The following is a 27715-nucleotide window of genomic DNA, read 5'->3' on the forward strand; positions in this document are numbered from 1 at the left end:
CGCGCCCCCCCCCCGCCCCCGCCCCCTCCTCGCCCCGCCCGCAGCGCGCGCGGCCGCGCCGCCAGCCGCCAAGATGGCGTCGGCCCTGGAGCAGTTCGTCAACAGCGTCCGGCAGCTCTCGGCCCAAGGTGACCGTGGAGGGAGGAGAGCCGCCTGCGGGCCCCGGCGGCGGCGGTGGGGAACCAGCGGGGCCTGAGGAGCGGGGAGGCGGCCGGTGGAGCCCGCCGGGCCCCTCGCGGTTGGTGGCGGGGAAGCGGCACGGGGCCTGCCCCCTCTCACGCCTCTCCCTCAGGCGCGGGGCCGGCGTCTGTGCCACCCCGGGGGTCTGGCGGAGCCCTTGCTGGGCTGTAATGCAAGGCTCCCTCCCCTCCGAGGCGGCCTCGGAGGGATGGCGGAGGGGTTTGGCCGCCGCTGGTTTGACAGGGCTCGGAGGGGGCGGCGGTGCCCTTCGCGGCGCTCCCCGCAGCGGCGAGGTAATGGTTTTCGGTACCTGGAGGTCCCGGGTGAGTGGAAGCCGGTACCGATGGTCGTGCCAAAATCTGAGCCTTGAAAATCGGGAGGGAGGAGCGGGCATCACAAGGACCTTAGCTGGGATTACATAGCCCAGCCTGTCGCCTGACTGAGGAGCGCATAAGTTGCGGCGTGTGTGTTTTAAAATACATTTGAGAAGCGTTAGCTCCTGGGGACGAAGTAAAGCATGGACAGAAGAGTCAGTGTGTAATAGGAGGCCTGCGACCGTACGTCAGAGTTGCCATAGCCAAGGGTTCAGAAAGCGTTTTAATGACCATAGTTAGAATTCCTTAGGTTCGTTGCCAGACTTGTAATTTTCCTGTGTGTGGGCACAGCGTTTCCTAGTTCTTGAACTGTCTGTGTTGGTGCTCCCTAAAATGTGTTCTGAGTGTTTCTGTGCATGGGATGCTTGCTCCCTGGAAGTGATCAAACATCAATGCTTCCCTCTATGGCCCCAGGCTTTGTCTCTGGCCGTTACTTCTGGATGGAGCTCAAATCTTCTCTTAATTTACTTTAACTTGTTAAATGGATAGTATTTTTACCGAGGATATTGGGCACAAGAGACAAATTGTAATTGCAAAGTGCAAGTATGAACCAGATGAAAGGTGATTCTTTGTAGTTTAGCTGGAGAACTCTTTATGACAAGGTTTTGTGGATGCAAAAAGTTCAAGGGGAAAACACTTGACTTTATGGAAGCTCTCCCGTTAGGGATGAGCCAGATAGACATTCTCTATGAGAAAGTAAATTTCGGCTGCTGGAGGTTATGAGGGCGCATGGGAGATGGTGATGGTGTTGGTCTTTGGTTATCAGCGTGTGGCTGCACGGGAGGTAACCGACATGGACATTTAGTTGAGCCTGGTGTGAGTATTTCTGCTCAGGCTGTGTAAGTTGTTCGGTGTGTGTTTGTGGATAAAAGCTTGTTTTGGCGCTTTTTGCTTTGTTTTTTTAGGGAAATGCTAGGTGATAGCTGTAGAATGGGTGGATTTCTCTACCAGGGAGAACATCAAAACTATGGGTTTGCGGTGCTTGAATGCCGTTACCAAACCACGGAGCATTTTACAAGCCCTATTCTTTTCCATTCTTAAGCTTGGAGTTGTAATTCCCTCTGGAGAGAGCTGGTTTGGAGATGGGTTACTGGAGCTCCTGGGCTCTGGTTCCACATGTGGAACTTTTGATCCCTCTTTTAGTTCAAAGCTAACATTTCATTGCTGGAGCTTCTTAGATTTTTATTGTTCAAAGAAAAAGGCCAGATAGTTAAAAATAGTGTTAATCTCTATGAATGGAGCCACTATTCCACATTTTATGAAGATTTTTGTGAGAGTGAGAGAACCTCTGTGTTTTTTTGTTGTTGTTTTGTTTTTTTTTTTTTTCTCTAATCTGTGCAAGGATTGAACATTGAAACAATGCTCTGCTTCAGAAGGCGTAGTTTTAATTCGAGTAATTGGGGGTGAAGACTTTCAGAGCAGTTCATGATAATCAGTCTGCCTTCTTTGTAAGGTTTTTGGGGCTTACCATACCTTCCTGATGCAAAATATTGCCTTTCATGCCGTGCTCATAGCTCACAATGAGTAGAATAACATTGTAGTTCTAATTAGACAAAGAGCAAATTTAAGGACAGATTTTAAAATCCCATTATTGTTGGTACTTAGTTGTCATTTTAATGTCTAATTCAAAAAAATGCTTAAGAGCAGACCCGAAAAGTGGATAAGGCACTTGAGAGGCAGCAAGGAACAGGCTCTGGTATTGCTATTTTTTTAGAAAGGGGAGGAAACTAATTCCACCCCCCCCCCCCCCCATAACACCTAGAAGGCACAATAAAGTAGATTAACCGTATCCACACAAGGCAAAATTTTGCATCATAGTCCACTGGTCAAAGTCTTGGAGACTTGACTTAGGTGTGCTTGGCGTTGATAGGAGACCCTGAAGCCCCCTCTCCAAGGAGGTGAGCTGATGCTGCTTTTCATGTGCTGTTTGTGTTTGGGGCAGCAAGGTGCGATGAAGTACGGGAATGCACGAGTGCTCTCTAACTAGAGTTTGACAACCATGTTTTGTGTTTCAGGGCAAATGACCCAGCTTTGTGAACTGATCAATAAAAGCGGAGAACTGCTAGCAAAAAATCTTTCCCATCTGGATACAGTGCTTGGCGCCCTGGATGTGCAGGAACACTCGTTAGGCGTTCTTGCTGTCTTGTAAGTGTTGCTTTCTTTTAATTAAATATCTTAGTGTTAAAACTTCAGGCAACATGCCAGATGTTTCTCTTTTCGATAGAAATGTTTTCAATCTGCATTTTTTAGAGTGGTACTTAGTTTCCTTTGGTAATACTCATTTTATAAAAATACCAAGGCAAATTCGTATTTTCAAAAGAAAAAAACCTCTGGAGCTTATAAAGACCATTACTGTCAAATGGTAACATTGGTGGTTTGTTTTCCTTAAGGCTGTGTCTGTTTCTCTTGTTTATGCCTTTGTAAGTATTTTCCCGTGTGTTCCGCAAAAAGGTATACAACTAGCTTATAAAACTAGCTTTTAGAACTTGATTGGCAAGGTATTAGTGCGCTGAACCGTAAGCATGAAGCAACACTTTTTTTTTTCTTTTTCTTTTTCTTTTTTTTTTTTTTTTCCTCCCCTCCAGTGAAGCATGGGTTCTTATCATAGTTCTTGGGTGTTTGTCTCTGGACAGCGCTGAGGCTCTTGCTGCTGTCTGTAGTTTAAGATAACACTTGAATTGCCTTGTGGTGCTGAGGTGAGCTAAGGATATCTGACCCTGAAGCTCAGACTGTTGTTTCTAGCTGTACCTAACCGCAAGTGAAGAGTCTGCAGGTTCCACTGTTATTTTAAAGTTCCCTTTTAAAGGAAATATCAGAATTCTAGTACCGTTCTACTGCTCTTTGGAAACAAAATGACTGTAATGCATAGAGATAATGCATTTACTATTACAATTCACAGGTGTCTCGTAAAAATGCGTTATGAAATTTACAAAAAGCAGGGCATCGGTACAGTATTAGCAGAAGAATTGGATCACGGGGTATATGAAAACAGTCATTAAAACAGGTGGAGGAAAAAAGAAATAATATGTGAAATGTATTATTTGAAGAGTCAATATCAGTGGAGAGTATAGGAAAGCTCTCCTGGCTGAAACTGGCCGGGGAGACTCCTCTGCTGGTAGAAGACTCTCTGAAGAGACAGGGAAGGGGTGGCAGGATGTAACCTGGACAGCCCTAAGCCTTGCAGGGAAGGACAGGTTATGATCTAGGTGGGTTTGGACTGCATATTACAATGTATAGCAAGTGAAGTACAGGCAGGGTTGGGTACCTTCCAACAGCATGAAACATTTTCTGGATGTTTTTGTGAGATTTGTAGGGTGCAGAGGTGGAGAGTTTTCATTGCGCTCAGATGAGCATCATCATAGCTCGTCTTCCAGAAGCAGCAATGTGTCCACACGTGGTCTACAGCCTGTAGGGTGCTAAGGAACTGCCAGAGGTGGGAAGGGAAGAGAAGGAGCTCCTATCGAGAGATACAAGTCTAATGATTTAATAGTTGAGAAATCTTGAGCACGTTCAAACAGGAGATGGCTGCAGGATAGGCAGAAGTGCCCAGAGAAGTTGTGTGGCTAAGTATTAAAATTCAGCATCGTTAGCTAGTGTTTCTATTATGATTGTAACCATTGTACCAGATGAAATTTTCTTTGTTCGCCATAGCTTGTTCTGAATCGTAGTTTGCACTAGATTGAGAATGGAGGTGTGCACAGAGAGTGTATTTTCAAATATGCGGCTCCTGGGGAAATCATCTGCTATCTGTCATAAACACTTCGGATTTGCTTGCAAGCATCTATGTGCATCTCTTGCAGAGACTTAGCAATGAAGACAAAGCTTTTTTATTAATCTCCAAATGTTAAGTGCTAAACCTTTTTTGTTTGTTTGTTTCTGCTTTAGGTTTGTGAAGTTTTCTATGCCCAGCATCCCTGACTTCGAAACGTTATTCTCACAGGTGCAGCTTTTTATCAGCACTTGTAATGGGGAACACATTAGATACGCAACAGACACTTGTAAGTTAAGCTTACTTTCAGATTTTATATATTTTTTGATAGTTTGGTATTACTGAATTTTCACTGTGTTGTTTTGTTTTGCTTTTTCCTGTATTTAGTTGCTGGCCTGTGCCACCAGTTAACAAATGCCCTTGTGGAGAGAAAACAGGTGAGCAAGTATCATCTAGTACGAATAAGCTACCTACATAGCCAGCCTCTTAACGGGGATGTTACCGCTCTCTTATTGGCTTCATAAAGATTTGCCACTAACTTCACGTGGAGTATTTTTGTGCAGCTCCGTCCTTGTTAAGTTTACTGAGAGGAAACGAACCTAAACCACGATTTTAAGATTTCCTTAAGAAAAACGTAAGGAAGATAATTTGGAGGGGAGAACCTCAAGTTAACTATTACTTAATGGAACCTGTCAATTAGTGTTATTTTTCATTTGTAAGTGTCAACATAAGATCCAATGTGCTGCCATCTATGAGAAATTATCTGAAAGAGATGTAATTTCTGACAGCCCCTGCGAGGAATTAGCATTCTCAGACAAGCCATAGACAAGATGCAGATGAACACAAACCAGCTGACCTCAATACACGCAGATCTCTGCCAGGTAAGGGGAGCATAAGGGCTTTTTATGAGAGGAAAAGCTTACAAAATACCTAATACCATGTTCACGTATTGCAATGTAAAAATGGCTTTTAACTGTTTTTCCCAGTAATAAATAATATCATACACTGAAATAAAATCCCCTTCTATTAATTTTAAATGTTCAGCCCATGTCCCCCGAGCTTTGCTTTTGTTGATGACTTCCCAAAGTCCTTTGACATCCCTTCTCTCTGGGCTGAAAGTCACGCACAGCTTGTCTTAGGTGGTATATGTGTAATATCCAGATACCGTTTGCTCAAGTTTGACAAAAGGCATATTTGTCTCGGTCTCTTTGGCCTGGATTTGCACTTCTGTCTCATTCTTGGCTCCTGGGATTTAGGGTCGGACAGGAATGTTTAGTGCCACGTTTAGTGCTGCCAGCACTGTAGTCTAGAAGGCCTGGAGTTTCAAGCAGCTTTGTCTGAGTCTAATTTCTTTACGATTCAGAGAATTTATAACAGCTCACAATCCGTGCTAAGGGTTTTCCAAATATGAAACAATGAGTAATATGTGTTAGAGCACTAGTGACGTGCACTGGTTTTTCACCCTTGGAGTAGTGAGATTTATTAACTAGAACTAGATTAATTTAGTTTCAACTTCTTCCTCATGGAAATTTGAATGAAAATGGCTAATTCATGAAAACCTGATTTATTTTCTTGTAGCTCTGTTTGTTAGCAAAATGCTTTAAACCTGCCCTCCCGTATCTAGATGTGGACATGATGGATATTTGTAAAGAGAATGGGGCATATGATGCGAAGCACTTTTTATGTTACTACTACTATGGTGGGATGATATACACTGGGCTAAAGAACTTTGAAAGAGCACTCTACTTTTATGAACAGGTAACTTTTATTAAAATGGTAAGTCTAAAGTGTGATCAGTTGAAAGACAAAAGTAGCATGTATAATAGCGGTGAGAGAACATACCGTCTTTGAATTGCCGCCAAGGATAGCGATAAAAGCCATGAACCTAATATGAAGTACAAGCAGCCTCCAATTATTTTCATTCTTAACCTTACGGATATAATTCTACTAACAGATTTACACTGCTGTTTTGGTTTAGCGCGTGTGCATCGCAGTAATACATAAAAACTGATTTGGGTTAGTGCTCGCTTACTAGCTCTTTTATGAAAAGTACAGCCTGAGTGGTAATCTTTAGTCTGTAAAGTGAAGTAACAAGCAAACTGTCTTCAGAGGCGTTTTCCTTTAAGAAGGTCTTTTACCGCCAAGTAACTATTGCACCATTAAACTATGCAACTCAAAGGTTGATGTTAAATTTATCTCACTATAAATATTTTTCAAATGCCTGCTCATTACTGCTCGCATAGAAACAGTTCACAGGCTGACATTCAGAACTGTGTGTTCTTAAAGAAAAAATAGTTCAGTGGTTTTGCTAAGACCTTTGCTAATTTATGAGGGGACGTACACTTCTTCAAGGCTATTACAATGTTTGCTGCTTTTACTTTCTCTGTGAAAGAAGAGAAGATCGCAAAATTGGGAAAACTTCACGTGTCTATGGGGTGAAATGGTGTCAAATGTGCAAAATAAACTTGCTGCATTTTTATTTTCTGTAAACAAAGGTGAGCTCTTGAGTAGCTAGCAGTATCATAATAAACTAAAATTCTGCCGACCTCTTTTAGCATACTTAAACATGAGATCTGATGATGTAATAGCTTTATGAAACATCTGTAAGGATCTGTGTAAATCCATGTTCCCATACCAAGGAAAGTTGTTTTGATTTGATCTTAACAGGGTTATTTTTAGGCAGGCATCACTGTAACATGATACATTTTGAGTGGCTTATATATAATTTACTTAGGACATTTTTGTATAATTAATTTTGACAGAAGTTAGTTAAGCTTTAATGCTCAAAAGTGAATTTCATATGACATTGTGTCCTTCCTGCATGCAGCTTTAAACTGAGATTTTAGATAAATGCAGTAGTTACCAGGATCTATCAGCAAGTATACTAAATTTCTATTCCATTTCTTTCTTGCTTAGGCAATAACTACTCCAGCCATGGCAGTCAGTCATATTATGTTGGAATCCTATAAAAAGTATATTCTAGTTTCTTTGATACTACTTGGCAAAGTTCAGCAGCTACCAAAATACACTTCCCAGATAGTTGGTAGATTCATTAAGGTAAGTCTTGTGAATACAGCTAAATAATAGAGCAACAAATCTGGATTTGTAAATGTTTTTTTTTTTTTTTCCCCCTACCCTCATGTGATGGTACTGTAACATCGCAGATCATGGGAAATAATACACAATGTGCCGGAGTACAATCTCTTGCTTCCTTTCTAGTGTGCACTAGCAGACTGTCTGGCAATGTCTACACCTATTACAAACAAACTATATTGTTCATGCTGGCAATAAAGGTTTTTAAACTGAAATTTGGAAGAACTTCAGGGTTGAATAGTACTTACCAATATTCTTTTCAGGAATACTGCACATCTCTTGATAGCATTTTACGTTAGGGCTCAAACAAGACTAAGATTTCACTTGGCTTTCGATATGCAGTGTCCTTGTAAAAACATGCAACCCGTAACTTCATCTAGTTGAAGTATGAAATGCTAAATAGTTTATTCCAAACCTCTGGCTTTATAAAGAATAAAAGCTTCTGAAAAAGCTGCAAGTTTGGAGCCATAAGCGTTCTGATTAGGAGGTGTAGGCTGGAAGACAAAACTGCTAGCGAGAGGGTTCTGATCCTAGGTAAATGACACACTTTTAAAAGTTAGGTAGTTCTTATTTAACACTGAGTTTGTTGATTTGTGACCAAACTTTTCAAGATTTCCAAAAGTCATCTTCTAACTTCAGATCCTAATAAGCAAGCTCAAACAGTTGCCATTTTAAATAATTTAGGTGAGCTAGTCTTGACCCTCTGATTCTCTGCTGTGCGTGCTGTGGTGCAGCGAGGTCTGGGACGACAGCGTCTTAGGGGGCAGAACAAATACGGTGGATGAGCAGTGACGAGTCAACATGCCCCTTGCCTTGAATTGAGCTTTCTTCATGTGCTGGTCAGCTGATGGACTTTTTCTTGCAGTGCCATAACTAGAACTGTCATACAGAGGTCCTCAAATGATATTTACTAAATCTTACATTGCAGCAATACACATTTAGCGTATGAGGATCTGTCATTGGCGTAAAGCCATGTCTGAGCATCATGGTTTCTTTTTATGAGAGATGCTTGAGCCACTTAAATTGACTTTTATGCCTGCATGGCTTCTAATGTTGAAGTAGCGAATAGGTATTGTGAGGCTGGTTGAACACCACGTTCTTTAAGAAGGGTTCTCATTTTTCTAATTGCAGCCCCTTAGCAATGCTTACCATGAATTAGCGCAAGTTTATTCAACGAATAAACCCTCGGAGCTTCGAAATCTGGTGAACAAACACAGTGAAACATTCACGAGGGATAACAATATGGGGCTGGTTAAGCAGTGCTTGTCGTCGCTCTACAAAAAGAATATTCAGAGGCTAACCAAGGTAAGTTGTAGCGGTTTTGTTTTGCTGAGAAATTGTGATTAGTTTTTCTCAAAGAGTGTATCTCTGAAATGTATTAAATTCAGAGCAAAATGATAATGTAGAAATGTAATGGAGGAATGACTAAAACTGGGATTTGTGTGTCTCAGACAAATGAGACTGAAATGCTTTATACAGAAAACCAACTCAGTTGGCTACTTCTGCATTATTTAAAAGGTCGTTCAACGTGTCTGTCCGAGGGGTTTTCCCACGAGATTTTCCTACATAATGAAAAGTGCGAGCACTGCTACCCAATGACCTTAATCTCTATTTGAAAAATAGGAAACCTGAACTTTACAGGCTACTTCATTAGAGAAGAGTGAGTGAATGGGACAGATTTTGAAGTGTCTGAAGTAAAAGGAAAACCAGAAGCAGTGGAGTGATGTGCTCCTTCAGCTGAGAGATCAGATGAATTCTTAAAGATGATCAGGGGAAAGCTCTTTTCTTGCAAGCTCAAATGGTGTTTGTTACAGTAGAACTAACCTCAGAAGTGATGCAGTACCTGCATTTCTTGAAGGAAGTTCAAGGGATGGGCAGTCACCTTATTTGTATAAAAAGGTGAGGGAAGAGGTTGGACATGGTCAGGACTGTGTCTGGGGTAAAAAGGAATGGCAGGCCTGGAGCAATGACTCCGTTAGTTTGGTCTGCATACATGCGCAGCGTAACAGATTGGTATCTTTGGAGGAAGAACTGACTCCGCTCTCATGGTGCTTTTATAGGTAAAAACTGTGTGATCCGCTTGTTTCTTCCCATCAGACTTCAAAGGAAGATTGCGTAGGCCATGAAGGATTGACAGGGAAGGTTTTTAGTGTCTTGTTTTAACCATTTAATACTTTCTGAATTTCAGACATTTTTAACATTGTCATTACAAGATATGGCAAGTCGAGTGCAGTTGTCGGGGCCCCAAGAAGCAGAAAAATACGTCCTCCACATGGTAACACTTGTTACTTGGCTAAGCTGTCCTAATTTAAAAACTGGTCCAATTTAAGACTCTCTAAGTGTTTGCATTGGCAGTGCATGTTCTGAGTGGCTGAAGAATGGTTCTTTTCTGGAGTGAAGGAAATACTGTCAGTCTGCTCTGGTGTTTAGAGTGTTCTCAAAAAATCTTAAAGGATATTCTCTGCCCAAGACAAGGCATGCATCATTTGTCTTTGGGAGGCTGTTAGGAAATAAAAAGCAGACAAGTTAAAGATGATTCCACAAGGAGTCCGTGTGTTGTAGTTACCTGAAATTCTGTTCTTAGTGTTACCTTACGTTAAACCATCTCTCATTTCAGATAGAAGATGGTGAAATCTTTGCAAGTATTAATCAGAAGGATGGTATGGTCTGTTTCCATGATAATCCTGAAAAATATAACAATCCAGCTATGCTTCATAACATTGATCAGGAGGTAAATCTTTAAGATATTAACCGCTCTTGGAATTCTCACTCGGGGACCTCGGTCTGTAATCAGAGAGCTGCTGGGAGAAGCCAGTGTAGGTAACTTCCATGTAGAGATTGAGGACTCATTACTGAGACTGAGGAATCATTTAAAGGTTTTGGGTTGATAATCATTTATCGTCAATGCGTTCCCAGTTGCATCTTCTGTACAGCTTGACGTGTTTCAGTAGACTGTCTGCTTGATGTTGGTGATGGGAAGTTCCTTCAATTGAATGGGTTAGAAAGATTGTTTCTAGAGTTTTAGACTTCAAGGGTCACTTCCACTGGCTGTCGATAGCCTGCAGGTTGTAGGCTGAGGTGGTTGGCCCCCATGGGACTGTCTATCAGTGGCCTTTAAAAAAGATTGTTAGGAAGACATGGATGAAAACGAGGGAATTAAAAAAAAAAATGGTCTGACACTTTTGTTTGGGAGATGAGGGATGAGAACGTTTTGACATGGAGCTTTCATGATGGCAAAAGTTATTGGTTCTGCGTAGCACAGCCATGAAATATCTTGAAGACCATGTACAAGCGGGACAAAGTAATCAAAAATATATATTTTTAAGATGCTGAAATGTATAGAGCTTGATGAACGACTGAAAGCCATGGATCAAGAGATCACTGTGAACCCTCAGTTTGTGCAGAAGGTAATTGTTTTAATGCCTTGTAAGAGATTCAGTGCAGTATGTGTTGCACTGAATGTCAGTGTTAATAATTAATTTTATTATTAATAATAATACGTGCATAAACATCATGCTTTGAAACAAAAAGGAAGTGCATGTTATTTCATATGCACTTTATTTCCCTCCCTGTTAACTTCAAAGAGCTGTCTGTCTCAAAAGTAAACCTTCAGACCAATTACTGAAAAGAAATAAAACTCTCTCCCTTCCAGAGTATGGGCTCTCAAGAAGATGACTCAGGGACCAAACCATCCAGTTATTCCTGAAATTCATGTTGCTCACCACTCCGCTTTCAAGTAAAAGCTTATGAAAGAATCACGCCTGGAGTAGGACATTGAGGAGTTCCACGAAGAGAGCAGAGAGAACTGAGCTTTGCTTTTCACCTGGACATTAAGAAAGTAAAAGAACACCCTCTCAGTACTGTATAATACCAGAAATATTCTCTGCAAAGAAAAAGGAAATCTCAAAAGAAACTTAAGTCTGTTGTGGATTTATTTATCTTCAGATTAACATCGTTAATGCATTAAATAATCTACCTTTTGTTTTAAAGGGTTTGAATGTTGCTGTGTTTCTGTAGCAGTCATTTTTTTCTCTTCTGAAAAAAAAAGCAGTGTTATTCAGGGAAGAACACAAACTAGTGTTGGTTCACTTACAAGATAATTCCTGGCTCATTACGCTGTGTTTAAAGTTGGCTCAAAGTGCACATTTATCATATGTGTGGTGGGTGGAGAGGGGTGGAGTTCTGAGGAAATTCTCTCTCTGCATTATGATTTGCATATGCCCAGTGTAGCCGGCTGCTAGCTGTTAACTGATGAATTCAGAACTGTGTTCTTCCCAAAAGGACGAGCACGTTAACAAATTCTTGTAAGGCAGTTTTGCGGAAAAGCAGACATCACTGTAGGGAATCCATACATGACAGCTATATACGATTTTAAGTTTCTGGCACAAAGTATCTCCTAATAACATTTGCTCTTAGATCAAACTTGTTAGACCTAAACAAAATGATATTTGGAAGACCCTCGTGTTCTGGAGGATTCTAGATATGAGGTTGTTTACAATGAAAGAAATTTAAATTTTTATTCCTATACAATTGGCACGAAGGTATTCAAGAGGCTAATACTTTCCTGTGGTGGAAATCAGTTTAAGTGAAGGTGATGCTATAGATCTTTGTTTCTAAAGAAAATAATTCTACATGGAACACAAACAGAATTCTATACAGCTCTCAAAATGCAGGATTTTATTTGGGGATAACATGCTGGAATGCTATCTGGTTTTTAATTCAGTATTTTAAACATAAAGAATCCAGCAACAAAGTTTTTAAGCGCTCCATCCCTTAAGTCACTGGGCTCTTTAATTTCCTGTAGCTCTCATGTATCTGAAGATTCTCACTGTTCAAACACCTTTGAAAGACTTTGTGTCAGTGCAAATCTCCTGCTGTGAGGTGTAAATAAACCTGTCATCAAGTCAGAATGCGAGAAGCTCAGCAGCCAGTGCTTCCTACTTAAATGCCTGACTAGGAGCTGCTTACTACTGCTAACCTGCCAGCTTTTTTCCAGGAGCCTAAGTGGGAGCTAAGCATTTCCGGCTCTTGCTGCGTGGAGCTTGTATGCATGGAGGTCACCCGTGGCTGAAACTACTCCAGTTGTGCTTCCAGTGCTGATACGGACTGTTGGGGTTTTCACTTGAAATTGGTGTCTTAATTCTAGCAGAGCCTCTGTGATGGTGGTATGCTTTCGAAGAGAAGAGAAATGCCCCCAGGATGTTCTCTAGGTGGTGAACGACACTTTTAAAAAGTATAAAACAGCAGGTCAGTATTGAACGCAGCATAGGTCCACAGCGTTGGTAGCTCACCGGTGAGTGCTTGTGCTTCCTACCACAGAGGCTTGCATGTTTGAAGGCAACCGTTACACCTCATCTTAAAGCAAAATCTTGGGTTTTTTTCATAACTTGCCTTACCAGTCTTGCAGTTAAAGACTTTTATGATTTTAAAAGGTTTTTTCCTAGTTAATCCTGCAGTGGTTTCAATGCTGAACAAGCTTATGCAATTTCCTGCTCTGGTACTGTGAAAGACTTAAATTAGTAATGCAGTGGGCTCGGGCACAAAGCTGGGTTGTCAGAGCGTTTACAACCATGCGTGGCAGTCACAAAGTACTGCAAATGACTAACCCCGAGCTGCCACACGTACAAAAACGTGGATGGCTTGCCTTTCGTCGCCAAGGGCTTGCTTGCCAGGGGGAGAATGTGTGCAGGGTGCCGTCATGAAGTTGGAGAAGAACCAGAAATGTCCACTTCGCAGTGGCTGAGCTTTCATACCTCTAGTTCCTGTTAGTGAGCACGGAGTTACCTGCTGAGAGCTGCAGGATGGCTTTCCATCTGTGGAATTACAAGCAAACTAGTATATGCAACTGGCAAATAGCAGCCGCCTTTTCTTCTTCCCCTAAAGTAGGTAAAATAAGCCCACTCTACACGTCAAAAGGATGGTAGAAATAGTTGTATAATAGCGTCATTACACTATTTTTCTTCATCTGATTTTTAAGAGGGCCGTGCTTTTAAAGAACTGCTGAGGTTCCTTTTCTGACGTACATAGTTGTGCTGCTAAACTCTGGACTGCTGCTGAAAATTCCAGATCAGGTTCCACCTGTGGAATGAGTAGAGATAAAGCATTCAGTGAAAGTGCTTCAGGGAAGGGCTTTTAAGTAATAGTTTGATAAATACATACGGTCTGGCGTCTGCGTCTCTTGAGATACTGTTGGAATTAAGTCAGATTTTTAATGAAGTACCTCCTTCAAGTCTTGGAACTAACTGCATGGGCTGTGGTCAGCTGAGATGCTTTGGGAACACTCGAGCTTTCTGGTTTTAATTTGTATTTATTGCAGGGAAGGACTTTTGATCAAATTAAGAACACTGCGTGCTATGCTCCTCTGACTTAGGCTCTGAGAGGTCCTGTGGCTAGTTCTTCCCGTCGTGCATGGCCACCACAAGATGTGAAATACTGAGTGCATGCTTTGATATCTTAACTCGTATTTTCCTGCATCTGAATTAGCAAAGAGACAAAATGCGGTTCTGAAGGTAGCATTAGACTTGCAACTACGCTTCTCAGCCACAGGGGGGGTCTCCAGCTATGCTTAGCAGGTACTGAAATGTTTCTAAAAAGAAACGGTTAGGAGCTGATTGTGTAGAACCACCCCTCCTATTTTTGTGCCACTCCGGAGCCCCCGTCCGCGACCTCTGCTAACACGCCGGTAGCACTGCCTAACTCCAGCTGCCTCCGCCTGTACAACTTCCCTGCTCTGTCCCACGGCACAACCGCGACCCGTTGTATGTGTTGTCACAGGCGGTCTGTGTAACATAGGAAATGTCTTCTGCATGGCCAAACCGGCTGAGGAGGTTAGTCCTGAGAAGTTGTTTAAATGTACTATTGGAAAATAAAGATAACAAACCAGTTGTTCTTCTTAGTTTGTCTTAAATGAGATGATAGGTTTTTTTGTATTTGGCTTTTTCTTAGTTTGTTTTTTTTTGTGGGGGGAGGTCTTTTGTTCTGGTTGCTTCTCAGGCTGTGTGATTCCGGCTGAGTGGCGGCAGGCTGCCAGGTGTCTGCTGCGTGTGGCGGTGCGCTCTGCTCGGGAGTTGTTCGAGCTCTGCTCGTGGCTTCTCGGGGCTCTCCGGAACTCTCTGGAGTAGAAACGGTAGTTCTTTCCGCGCAAACAGCGCGTCTTCCTTGGGAAGTGCTGCCACTGGTCCTTGTCCAGGATGGGCTGCAGCATTAGGTGGACCTTGGATCAAACACTTCTGTTCGTACCTGGTCTCTGTGTTACAATAACCATCCGTCTCGCCGAGTATTGTTCTCTCCAGAGACAGAATTCTTCGTCCGTGCACGGCTGCGTGGATGCAGAGGCATTGAGTGTAGTGGTGTCAGTGACAGCTCCTCTTTCTCGGGATTTAAGTTCAAGTTTTACTCAGCCAAAGGATCCATGCTCTCATCTTGTGGAAGACTTACTTTTTTTTCAGGCTTGAGTGTTTAAAACTCTGTAAGGGTTGGCTCAATGTAAAAGGAGTGGGGGGAATGCAGTGCTTTGAAGCCTGAAAGGATAATGCTTCACATGGAATTTGGTTTATCTTTCCATCCTATTTTTCTGGAAATGAACAATCTCTAATAAAACTCGGTAGCCTAAAGCGACACTGGAGTAGTTTAACGGAGAGAGGCGGCCTGCGGCAGCCACCGCGCCACGACCCCGCCACCGCCCGGGAACCGCCGGGCCGCGCCCCTCCCCGCCCGCACACGGCGCATGCGCACGGGCAGCCCCATGTCCCCCTCCCGGGGGCCTCCGGTCACGTGATCCGCCCTGCGGGCCGTACCATCTCGCGGGGAGGAATAGAGCCCGCTCCAGCTGCAGCAGCTGTGCGATCGCAGGAGGTGGCTCGCCCCTTCTCGGTTCTCTGGGGTAAAACCTGGATTTTCTCTCTCTGCGGCGCGACAGTGGGGCAGAGGACAGCGAGGGAAGGAAGAAGTCTGTTGGACTTTCTTGTCTCCCTCTCGTGTTGAGGTATTGGCTCGGCCCAGCCCCTGTGGACAGGGCGGCCGTGGGCCGAGTCACTGCCGCACTCGGGAGGGGGGGGGATGCGAGGGATCCTCGGGGGATCGGCAGTGGGAACCGGCTCGGCACCGCGGTACGAACGCGTCCTCCTCCCTCTCTGTGCTTTCTCATCCCTCTCCTCGCCGCTCCGTGGCTGCGACGGGTGGGCAACGGGAAAACTGTCTACCCCTCTTCCACACACCCCCCCCGCTGCCGGGTAGGGATGGTACGGGCCACTGGGTCAGTCTGTGTCAGGCGCCCGCTGACACGGGACGGGCAGGGGCGGGGGCGCCGCGGTGAGCGGGGCTCGGGGCCGGGCAGGGGGTGTCGGGGCGCGGGGAGGCCGGGGCCCGGGGGGGGTAGGCTGGCCTGGGTGCGGCTGGGCCGGAGGCGTTCGGGTCCGGGGGCGCTGAGCGGGGCCGATCCCGACCCGTTCCGGCCTGAGGCCTCTTGGCACAGGGAGGCTGCGCCGGGCCCGGAGGTCTGGTCTGTCAGATCCCAGCCTGCCCCTGTAAGACCCGAGGTACCGGGAGTCCGGTCCGGTCCCGTTCCACCCCCGTGGGGCCTGAGGTGTCCCGGCACAGAGTCAGGGACCGGGCGCGGGGGGGATCGGGCCTGGCGGGATGCAGCGCTGGCCCGGCACCGGTCAGGCCTAAGAGATGCTTTGACAGCTGTTGTGCTGATACCGTGCGCTTTCTCCTTGCCCGCAGGAGGCCTGACGCATGTGTTGAGCTCTCACTATGAATGCTATTGTTGCCCTCTGCCATTTTTGTGAGCTCCACGGTCCTCGCACCCTCTTTTGTACTGAGGTTCTACACTCACCGCTTCCCCAAGGCGCCAGCAGCGGGGACATCTCTGGGCAGAATGAGCAGGCGGAAGAGGAAGAGGGTGGCATCCAGATGAGCAGTCGGATCCGCTCACACAGCCCAGCTGAAGGCGCCAGCGCCGACTCCAGCAGCCCAGGGCCAAAGAAGTCAGACATGTGTGAGGCAAGTGTGAATATCCGTGTGAATGTCCCTGTGAATATCCGTGTGCGGACATCAGTGGCCCTTGGCTTAACTAAAGGGCTCTTGGGTTCTCTAATGCGAATTGTAGTGTTTAAGAGAGGGAAAAAAAAAGTGAAATGCACTCATTTTGTATGTGACCGCCAGTACCAGAAGATCTCCAGGTCCTCATAAACTGTAACACTCCATGGCTAGAGGCTGAAGGATGAGGTTGAGTGTGTAGACCTTGACAAGAGGGTGTCTTGAGGTCTCTTTAAGCCTTGTGATCTGTGATTCTCTTGTGGCTGAGAGATACTTTCCTCATCCTTGAAGAGCATTTACTTCATTAGATTAGGTCTGGTCATTTATTAATAGCAATTTTAAGAGCAGTGTTGCTTGGGAAACAGAAAAGAAATGCAAAAGCAATTAAAACAATAGAGGCAATGTGTGTTCTCAGTCGTTCTCATGCCTGTTTACTATTAGCACTTGTTCTGAGGTAGTTGTTATTTACTTTCCTTTAGGTTATGGCCAGTTTTGTTAGGCCAGTTGGTTTCACAGCTGCTGTTAACTGAATTTTACCACCTGTAGAGCCAGCACCAACTGCAGAATCAAATTAAACAGGGGAAGATGAGCATAAGAGCAGAGGAAGTATATCACACAGAGTTCCGCGTGAGGAGCTGGGTTCAAATCCTCACCCTGACCCCATCCCTGGAAGCGTTCAAGGCCAGGTTGGATGGGGCTTTGAGCGACCTGGTCTGGTGGGAGGTGTCCCTGCCCAGGGCAGGGGATTTGGCACTAGATGGCCTTTAAGGTCGCTTCCAGTCTGTGATTCTGTGATACGATTCTGATTTATGTGTGTCAGTAATGTTTCCCTGTGTCTCGAAGGGCGTATGCAGAGGCCTTTGGAAACCTTAGACTACTGCATGCTCATTTATGGCTGGATTTGCTTTTCTGTCTTCAGGGTTGCCGCTCTCTTGCAGGAGGACATCCCGGATATGTCAGCCACGACAAAGAAACTTCAATCAAGTACGTCAGTCACCAACACCCGAACCACCCCCAGCTGTTCAGCATCGTGCGCCAGGCCTGCGTCCGCAGTCTGAGCTGTGAGGTAACCGCCTCGCAGTACGGGGAGAAAACCTGTTTGTGGCTTTACGCATCGTTTCAAATCCAAGATAGTGCTCTGCTGATCCTGGCTGCTCTGTGCTGCCTCTAACGAGGAGGGAATGGAGGTGGAAAGACAGACGCACAAGTCTGTTCATTCCAGGACTGGTGGGAATTTTTAAGGCTGATCTTTGATAACCTTGAGGGTTCCTTCCTCTCACCTTGTGAGACCGAAATTTCCCTTTCTTGTTTTTGCTCTTAGGTGCTTATTGTTTGGTTTTTTTTGTGAGATAAACTGTTTTTGTAAAAACAATGGAATCTGTTGTTTAGTGCAAATAAATATTTGATCTTTGTAGACCATAAACATTTGGCGCCTAAGAGAAGCGAAGGGAGAACCTTACAGATCAGTGGACGTTTGTGTGTCAGGATCTGCAAAATCCCTTTTGTATTCTGAACAGTATTGTACTTGAATAGAGCTGAATTCTTAAAATACAGTTAAATTGAAGGTTTTACAGTGTTTGTAGGATACCTCTGGAGGTCTGTTTGACCTTGAGATTTGGACAATAGCCTAAAAAAAAGGCTTGTTTTGTTCCCCAAGTGTGTGTTGAAGAGCAGGAAGCTTTGTTGCGTTTATTACCGTTTCAGCTGTGTGATGTGCTTAACTGCTTTGGTGTACGTCTCCCTCCCCTTCAGGTCTGCCCAGGACGTGAAGGCCCTATTTTTTTCGGAGATGAGCAGCATGGTTTTGTCTTCAGTCACACCTTCTTCATCAAAGACAGCCTGGCTCGAGGTTTCCAGCGCTGGTACAGCATCATCACTATCATGATGGACCGGATTTACCTCATCAACTCCTGGCCTTTCTTGCTGGGAAAAATCAGAGGCATCATTGATGAGCTTCAGGGCAAAGCACTTAAGGTAGGTCAGTGCACAGAGTCCGCTTGACTCAGCGTTAGTAAAACATGACAGTTGATTTACAGCTGAGTCCAAAAGCTGATCCAGCTCGTTGCAGCCAGGGTGGTCATTCAGGTTGAGGCAAGGGACAGGGGGAGAGAAGGAAGAGGGTGCTCCTCTCATTTCAAGCCAGTCGTAACACTTTTCACACACCTCACTGCTAGACAATAGCTCTGTTAGAAATTTGAGTAAATAAAGTTGGGAAGGACGGTGGTTTTGGAGCAGAAGTGTTACTCAATGATAATTTTAGTCAATCCAAGAATAAGATGTCCCTTCCCTCGCTTTTCCCGTCGTTTACAGTATATTTTGGATGATTGTGTGTGATGCACCCTTTTCACTTTGTATTTTCGTTGGGGTTTTTTGGCTCAGCTTTATGTAAGCATTTTATCGGTTTCGCTCTCTTACACTGCCCTCTTTCTGTGGTGTAGGTGTTTGAAGCGGAGCAGTACGGGTGTCCTCAGCGTGCCCAGCGCATGAACACGGCCTTCACTCCCTTCTTGCACCAGCGGAACGGCAACGCGGCTCGCTCCTTAACGTCGCTGACCAACGATGAGAACCTGTGGGCGTGTTTGCACACTTCCTTTGCTTGGTAATGCCACTTGTGTATCTGGCTTCTGCAGCTCCTTCGCGGAGAGAGTACTGCCATATTCTGAAAGGGGGGAAATGTGATTTGAGCGTTTGGGTATTTTTTTTCGTGAGGTAATAAGCTGGACTTTGCTAAGTAGTCTCTGCGTTGGAAGGAGCTAAGCACAGAAGGACAGCAGCCTGCTGATGCCTTTAGGACAAAAAAAAATTCTTGTTGCTCTGAAGTAAACCTACTAACGTGGCTGCTGATAGAAACCATGTCTATCTAGATGGAAAGGTTTTGCAGTATAAAAGTAAGTATGGAAGAAAGCAAGAAATTGTGCTGGGCAGCGTGGGAGGTGCAGCCATTTGGTGCAGGAGTACGTCTGTGGGAGTCCAGTTGCTCCAGTGTCTGACTTGCTCATCCAACTTCCCTGGAAAGCTGCCACAGAGAGGGTTGCAACACTGGCACGTGACTTGGATGGGGGAGAAGTACGTTGCACAAAGCGATTGCAAAATGGTAGGCCTTTCGGTGGCTCTTGAGCGGCAGCGGCTGTAAGAGGCATTGACCGTTACCACACCAAGGAAAGCGTAGAGCTGTGTTGGAAGGAAACTCAAATGGGTTTGTGGGTGGATTTTTTGTTGAGCTCATCACACTGAGTTTCTTACTAGATTTTTGTACCTAGCAAGCAGGCTTAATGAACACTACTTCTGTTTCTTTCAATATCTCCAGGCTTTTGAAAGCTTGTGGTAGCCGACTTACAGAGAAGCTTCTGGAGGGAGCACCAACAGAAGACACCCTTGTTCAGATGGAAAAACTTGCAGGTGAGAGAGAAGTTTCCAGAGCTGGAAGACCCTCTGAGAATGCTTTGGATGGTAAAACACCGAGTCCTTTCATCAGCATCGTAAGCGCAGCCGTCTCTGACAGGAGATGACTGACAGGAGTGTGAGAGCAAGGCCCTTGGCCTCGTAGGCTCTTTGCACGCTCGTGTGGTGTCTGTTACTTGAGTAGGAGGGTTGCAGCATCGCGATTATTGTTCTTTCTGGCTGGGATGACCCTCCCAATGCATCTCTACAGCCAGAAGAATTTGCAGTAACAACATATGGACTTCTTGCTCTTTTTTCTACAAAATTCCTCACATTAGAGGATCATAATTTTTTCTTGCATTGAATTATTTTATTAATCCATTTAGACTAGAATCTACAAAACCTGGCCATGACCTTTAAAACAAGAATAGAGAACGTGTAGCTGGTCAAAAGATGTGTTCTGTAGAAGATGAAAATTCCTTCTTGACCCTTCAGTGGTCATCTTATATCTGAATTAATAAACTTCATTAACACTTCAGGTGTGTCTGTGATGTGAGTACTTTCCGTTACTGTGCTCTGGACTCTGTCTTCCCACATACAGCCAAAACCCATTGGCTGCGGCATGTGTAGGCGCTTTTGAGGCAGTTCCCATTCCTAGAAAGCAACAGTTTTTGACCGCTCTGCCTTTTTTTTTTTTTTTTTTTTGCTAGATTTAAAAGAGGAGTCAGAAGGCTGGGATGGTTCTGAGGAAGAAGAGAAGCCTTCTTCCCAGCCGGATGTTGTGGAAGGGCAGGAGCTGTCTAAGTGCTCACCTGAAACATCTCTGATTCCAGATTGCAACAGCTGGAACGTAGCCCACAGAAGGTTGTCTGTCTTTCGCTCTCTCAGGCACATGAGACAGGTAAGGGAGGAGCACAGTTACTCTGAGGCTGAATTCACAAGCCAATAACCTCTTTTCTCCTGATCATCTTTTTTGAAAAGATACATTTACTTCCTGCAGTCTGCACTTCTTTCCTGGTTCTGTGTTCAACACAGTGCCTGCACAGCTGGTACGTGGTGTTAACTGCTGTCTCTGAGGACGCTCCCTTCCTCTGAGATCACATGGGCCTCTAGTGGTCTTCGGTCATGCGGGACGGGATCATATGATTTCTCTCGCATTCTGCACTTCTCTTCTTCCCAAGAGCGGTGACAGTAATTTAATGCAGAGGCTGTGCAGCGTCTTCAAAGCCAAGCATTATTTGCTTAGAACAGAAGTGTTTCTGAGGGAAAAATAATCATTTACAAACAAAACAAATGGTTCTGTACAGACCTAGCTTTTCTCCAGTGCTTCTGGTTGTGCAGCGGAGGGCGGAAGGTTCAGTGCATTTGACCCACGATCTCTTTCACTCCAGCTTGTTTTCCTGGACGCTGCTGACAAATACCTGCTTTGTGGTTTTAGCCTCCTGTTGTTCTACAGTCTCCCAGTTTAGAATGCTTGAGCTTTTGAAGTACACTACTGTATTTAAAGTGTGTGCCTTTGGAGGCTTGTCTAGGAATATCGTTTCATCTTACGTGCCTGAGTCACTCTTGTGAACGTAACCCAGGTCAGAGAAATGCTGAAAGCTGTTACTGTCTAATAGAAGTTGTTCAGACCCATTCCAAACAGGCCTGTGTCCATCTTGCCAAACTGGCTAATTTGGCCAACAAGTGGGCTGGGTGATGCAGTCTACAGAGCGCTGAAGAACTTGGAGCAACTGAGGAATGAAACTGTTGTTCTCTTGGTATTGACTTGGATCATCGATTAGGCACGTTGGCAAAGCGGTCTTTGCTGCTGTCTGTTCTTGAAACCATAGACGGGAGCAAACGTCACTTTGCATGAGTCTGACACCTTTGGCACCCGTCAAAGAAATACTTGGTGTCGGTGCTGTGGTTTCGAGCTATTGTTCTCTGCACAAGACCTGCTACATTTTAGTGTTCGTTTCTGCTGTTCAGTTCTAGCCATTTTCTTATGTGGCAGTCGTGTTTTTGACAGGGCAAACTGGACATTTCACTAATCTTCACTAATCTGCAAAACCAATGCAGAATGTTTTTGGGTTTTGTGTGTGATTTTTTTTTTTTTTTTTTTTTTAAGGTTCTTGGAGCATCAGCATTCCGCATGCTGGCTTGGCATGTTCTGATGGGGAACCAGGTCATCTGGAAAGCTCGAGACATGGATCTCGTCCAGTCTGCTTTTGATGTGCTACGGGTAGAAACCTCTTCCTTTGTTACCTGACTGCATAGTTTTACATATATTTCTGTAGTAGCCCAGCCTGTTCCTGACATGTAATCTTGTGGAGAATGTCTGTTAAGTGACGTGGTTTGAGGCAGGGAGACAAAAAAAAAACCCAAAACAAACCTAAAACAACTTCCAACGTTTGGATATCTGACCACATCAACTGCGTAGTCTTTCGAGCTGTAAGATACTGCTGATCCCCCAAATCAGGAGCATCTGCATGAGCAGTGCCCCGAGACTTGCCTGGCCCTGGAAGTCAGGGAGAAAGTTGTACTTTACTGGTGTAGCTCCACTGTTTCTCCTGACATGTTTCCTTCCTTTTCAGACGATGCTGCCTGTTGGTTGTGTGCGGATCATCCCCTACAGCAACCAGTATGAAGAGGCGTATCGGTGTAACTTCCTAGGGCTTAGCCCCCACGTCCAAATCCCATCCCACATCCTGTCATCTGGTGAGAACCTGTTGCAGAACCCTCTCCTTTCCCTGTCACCTTATGTTAAAGGACACAAGATCTTATTTTTTTAATAAATTATTGGCAGATAGTCTAACAATGCTGTATGAACTAAAACCTCCACCACTTTATTCTGTTTCTCCCGTATCTTTGCCTAATCGGTAGTTGAGAGGTGTGAAAGTTAAGCACTGATCACCCCATAGCTGACAGTCCTGGTTCCTGTGGAGGAACAGTTAATGCTGGGCCAAATACTGTAAGCTGACAGAGCTGCGCTTTCTCAGCGCAGGATATATGGTTGTACTTTAGAATCTGAGCTAGGCCAGTTAATGTTCTTTTGGGCTCTTTTCACTCTAGAGTTTGCGGTCCTTGTGGAAGTTCGCGCCGCTACCCGGTCCAGTCTCTACCCGACTCTGTTTGATGATGAGCAGTCCCTCAACAAGTACGAGTTCGTGGTCACCAGCGGTAGCCCTGTCGCAGCAGATCGAGGTGGGTGATTTGACAGCAGAAGGAACCTGCATCACTGAGGTTAAAAGAGCATCTTGATTTTTAACTGGTTTTTATGCTGTTCGTGTACTGATCCTTAAGGAAGTCTGAGTAGAAGCCAGGTCAGTATACAGCTGGGGTACTGCTATTTGAGGTGAAGTTTACCACAGTGTGTTTAATTATAAAGAGTTTACTTTACCAGATCAGCATTTTGCTTATTAATTTTCAGAAATTAGAAACAAATCCTGGAACAAGAGTCCGGTAGCAATTGTAAGGAAATTCTTCTGTAACCCACAGTGAACATTTTCTATCCTGGAATACTTGTGTGTCTATTTTGAGTAAGTCTGGTATGTACCATGACATTACTCATCTCCCAGATTCCACTTGATAGACCTGTGTGACTGATAACAGAAATGCCCAGACCTTTTTTCTTTTTCTGCTTTCTTTGTTCAAGGACTTGAACCCTTGCACCTCTGTGTGACTTTTTTCAGGTCCGTCAGTCTCGTGTTTTCTGGAAAGTCTTAATTTAGATGAACTGGCCTCATTGACTGTCTCAAAAGACTTGAGAGATGGCTAATCCTTCCTGCTCTCTCCCCTGAAGATACAGGTGCAATGCAAAGCAGAGACTCACTGCTGTGTCGGTCCCACATGTGTAATTGCAGTAGTCCGCTTTGCATCCAACCAGCGGCACGTCCAGAATCTTCTGGACAAAAATAGTCACTGAAAGGTCTTTTCTCCACCACACCATCAAACTTATTAGGCCAGGGACTGTTGGAAAATAGCTTCCTAGGGAATTCCAAAAAGTGGTCCAGGAAAGGAATGCCTTGGGTTGGTTGTCCGTTTGTTTTTATACTGTATCCTGGAACTGCCCTTAACAAGAGGAACATAAATCAAGAGTAAGTGGAGACTTTGAGGGTTTATGTTTATAGATCTGTATGTATATTGTACAAAGCATGAAGATTTTTCATAACTCTGCATTTTTAATGGGCTTTTGAGATGGGACTAAAACAACAACATCTAAATGGACTCGTCCTTGCTAACAGTAGAGGTGTGGGCGAGTACCCTATAGCTGCGTGTCCTCTTTCTCACCCTTTTCCTCCTCTTTCTGACCCTGTAGTTGGCCCTACAATCCTGAACAAGATCGAAGCTGCTCTGACCAACCAGAACCTTTCTGTAGACGTCGTGGATCAGTGCCTCGTTTGCCTGAAGGAGGAGTGGATGAAGTACGTACCACTACATTGCTTTCAGAGAAACAGCTTTGGCACTAATCCTGCAACGGTCACAGCAGAGTACAGGACAAAGCAATAACTGGGTAACTCCTGATTTAGCCTTGAGAGTAGTTGGGAGCTCAGAATATCGGAGTTGTGCTCTTGTCCTAACTCTCTTTGGCTTTCAGCACTTCTTAACCTTTGTGCTTCGGGTCATGCAGCTGTAGGTTACGCGCAGGACAATACTTGTCTGCCTGATATGAGGATTAAGAATGCAAATACACACATGGCTGCCAACGTGCGCTGTTAACATGCCGAACGGATGTCATGATCGCACCTTCAGGCGCTGAATTTCAAAGGTGCAAGTGCTTATAAAGGAAGACCAGTCAGTCATGCAAAATAATTCATGGAACATTATGATTTTGCGAATTTACCTGAAGGCCAGGTGGGCACTGGATGTGTCTCTCGGGGAGATTCCCCGTTGTCACAATGAATTGTTTTACTTTTCGCTCGAATGAAAAAACAGACTAGAATTACGCGTATTGCTGCTGAAAATGAGTAATCCTCCTAACTAATTCCCCTTTTCTTGTACTTTTCTTCCCCCCACCTTCTTCATTCAAAGCATGAGAGTAGTTTCCAGTTTGTTTGAAGCTTTTATTAACAATTAGCTGCAGTAGGTACTGAGAGAAGCTACAACCACTGCTGGTGGTCAGTTCCCTGTTTGATGCGTGCAAGTGCGTTGTAATAGTGACAGGAGTTTCTTGTCTCCGCAGTAAAGTGAAGGTCCTCTTTAAATTCACTAAAGTGGACAGCAGACCCAAGGAGGATACCCAAAAACTGCTGAGCATTCTGGGAGCTGCGGAGGAGGACAACGTCAAGCTTCTCAAGTTCTGGATGACTGGCCTGAGCAAGACATACAAGTCCCACCTGATGTCAACAGTTCGCAGCCCGACGTCCTCAGAGTCCCGGAACTAAAGGGTGCCCAACCTCACTTGCTGCCTTCAGATAATGGCAGGGAAGCCCGGGTTGCCACTGCTGAGCCTGCAGCGCGAGCGTTTGGCGGGCAGTGAAACTCCATCGCTGTTCTTCTGGTCCTCAAACCAACTTGAAGAGTCACTTGAGTCTTCTAATTGCTGTGAGACTGGACTAATAAGTGCTAATAAATAGTGCTGCTGCCTGTCCTGAAACTCAACTCTAAATCTAAACCTGCACACTCAAGACTAAACTGCAGCTCAAAGAATCAGCGCGAAATAATTAAAATCCCGTACCGTCCTCGCTAAGCGTTACGGTGTGGCAGTAGACCTCGGTTTTAGATTGCATTGGCAAGACTCGGATACCTGTGACAACATCCGGAACTCCTGGGAGTGGATGTAGTTAATCTCTGAATCCCAGAAAAATCTCCTCAATGCCTGAGAGAACAAGAACCAAAAATAAGTGACGTGTCACAGGGTATGGATCACATGTAAATTATTTCAAACCACTTTATGCTCGGATTTAAGAAGAGACTATTTTTTGCTGTAGCATAAGTCAGGATATCCTGTCGGAGTCCTGTCACTCCACTTTATTTATTTATATCTTAACTTGAGACAGTTTCAGCATTTGCTTTGGAAATCTTGTCTGGGAGGGAGAATTGAAATAGAAGAATGCAGCCTGCTTGCCTCTCTAGAGGGTAAAATACTCGCCTTGTTTTGCCTGTGGTTGCAAAACTTCCAGGTAAACCTCGCCAGGACAAGGTTGCTGGAGTTCTTCTGTCTTCAGAAATAATTTTTCTAGCTTCCTAATTAAGTTAAGCAGAAAAGATCCAACCTGTAGGTGCTCCATTCTTATATAACTCTACCGTAGCCATTTTGAATGCTTCATGGAAACATTGGTGCATTTTTTAATTACCTAAACAGGTATTCCTTATCTGTACTGTAAGGAATTACTGTTGCTGTTGTGAAGTCTTTTTGACTTTTTTTTTTTTTTTCCTTTTTTCCTGGATCTTTGTTGGGAAAACTTGATGTTACCTTAAGACGTTTTAACAAGCTACAGGCCGGCTTTACCCAGGTGACCTTATACACTCATTCACACAAGACTCAAGCTCAGAGAGGATGTTCCAACTTGTCACGAGTTCTCTTCTTATGTATAAAATATGCAGGTTGATTTTTGTCTGGAACATCTGTAAAATGGAGACAGGTATTAAATCTCGTTAAGAGCTATTTTTGTAAAATGGACAAAGCCTAGTTTTGTGTTGATTTTCTGTGTGCGTGTGTGTGGGGTTGGGAGAAGCAGCAGTTGATCCACAAGGTAGTTCCTGCATCTTAGCCTTGATCTAATTTACGGAATCGAACAAGTCTTTTCCTCTTGACTTTGTATGTATTAGTTTCTTGTACATACGGAGCAAGAGCTGCTCAGATAATTTAATTGAAAATGCTTGCCTGGACGTAAAACAACCACAGGATATCCAAACAGCAAACATGCTTGGAAAAAGGCATTACTCTGTCACTTCAAAAACCGACCACTTGTTTAATTTCAGAGTGTGCAAAAAGGCTTGCATTTCCAGCTGTCAGTAAGGAAACAGGAGACAAAAGCTCAAGCTCTCTCCACAGGAAAGGAAGTCTTGCTTCCTGCGTGCTAGGTGCTGCTCAGGAGGGAAGAACGAAGCCCAGGGCTCGTGGGATAAAAGTGACAGAAGTCATTAGAAAAGCGTGGACTAGTGAGTCGGAATTTCTTTACTAGGTCAGCGCTTGTTCTTGTGGCTACTTTCTATGTGCTCTAGTACTCTTATTTTCCTACTTGAAAGCTGTTCTGGTCCAGTTCAGAGCTGCGTAACACAACAGGTAAGACATCAATTGGCACTTTGACCTTCCTGGTTGCTGAACTGTTTTTATCTTTTAAAGAACAGCTCTCCCAAGCAATCCCCCATTAAATCCTAAATCTCTATCCAACCTGCAGTGGGCACGTAAGCACCCATTAGCAAAGAACAGCAAAAAGGTGATCACCAGGTCAACCCTGCAGCTTCATCTTCCTCTTCCTTGCACTTGTCTGTGTCGATCGGTCTCTGTCCTGCTCTGAAGCAGGGCTGTGTCACAACCCATCCCCTTCTGGATAACGTGTCATGTTTGAGCCAGGGCAAGGAAACCACTCCTTGAACACCTATCAACTACCGTCAGGAGAGGAGGGGGAAGAGTTCCTGAAGTCTGTGAACCCATGAAACCAGCTGTGTGTGCCTGCCAGGACAGATCTACACGTGGGATTACCAAATAACTGTCTGGGCAAGTTCCTGCAGCTCGCCGATGAGGCCGCCGGTGCTCATTTTGCCGTCAGTGATAGCTGGAATGTGCTCTTCTTAGCACAACTTAATTAACAAAAAAAAAAAAGGCTGTCTACAGCCATCTTTCACCACCCTCCTTCCCCCTCCACGCTACGCCTTAATGTCAAACTCATTAAAGCAGGCTATTTCTTTATTCCGCTGTGATTTCCTCCTTCTGCGTGGCCGAGCAGCCGGGGAGGGAGGTGGGAGCGGCGAGCGCTGCAGCTGGGGGCCGACACAGGAGCGGCTCTCCAGT

At 44.6% G+C, this 27715-nt stretch overlaps 2 protein-coding genes across 5 annotated transcripts; both read left to right on the forward strand.

The window, feature by feature from the left end:
- On the forward strand, positions 1-11345 carry COPS3 (COP9 signalosome subunit 3). 2 transcript variants are annotated; one of them, XM_086759415.1, is made up of 12 exons: positions 1-128; positions 2570-2699; positions 4440-4552; positions 4651-4700; positions 5052-5144; positions 5842-6021; positions 7180-7320; positions 8488-8661; positions 9545-9631; positions 9974-10087; positions 10683-10763; positions 11009-11345. In XM_086759415.1, exons 1-12 carry the CDS (start codon positions 74-76, stop codon positions 11060-11062), a joined length of 1272 nt encoding a protein of 423 aa, XP_086615541.1. In that variant the 5' UTR covers positions 1-73; the 3' UTR covers positions 11063-11345. The 2 variants fall into 2 exon arrangements, with proteins under 2 accessions (XP_086615541.1, XP_086615542.1); XM_086759416.1 differs by lacking the exons at positions 1-128; positions 2570-2699 and having other exon boundaries at positions 4463-4552; positions 4984-5144.
- Positions 11346-15441: 4096 nt separating this feature from the next.
- On the forward strand, positions 15442-27613 carry FLCN (folliculin). Of its 3 annotated transcripts, none has more exons than XM_086759745.1 (12): positions 15442-15464; positions 16081-16359; positions 17315-17461; positions 18148-18369; positions 18834-18994; positions 19703-19794; positions 20487-20677; positions 21887-22000; positions 22353-22476; positions 22831-22962; positions 24077-24182; positions 24941-27613. In XM_086759745.1, exons 2-12 carry the CDS (start codon positions 16111-16113, stop codon positions 25140-25142), a joined length of 1740 nt encoding a protein of 579 aa, XP_086615871.1. In that variant the 5' UTR covers positions 15442-15464; positions 16081-16110; the 3' UTR covers positions 25143-27613. The 3 variants fall into 3 exon arrangements, with proteins under 3 accessions (XP_086615871.1, XP_086615870.1, XP_086615872.1); XM_086759744.1 differs by lacking the exon at positions 15442-15464 and adding an exon at positions 15604-15666; XM_086759746.1 differs by lacking the exons at positions 15442-15464; positions 21887-22000 and having other exon boundaries at positions 15846-16359.
- The last annotated feature ends 102 nt before the right edge of the window (positions 27614-27715 follow it).

The sequence above is a fragment of the Chlamydotis macqueenii genome, chromosome 15, assembly GCF_036417535.1.
Source record: "Chlamydotis macqueenii isolate bChlMac1 chromosome 15, bChlMac1.mat, whole genome shotgun sequence".
Classification (NCBI taxonomy): Eukaryota; Metazoa; Chordata; class Aves; order Otidiformes; family Otididae; genus Chlamydotis; species Chlamydotis macqueenii.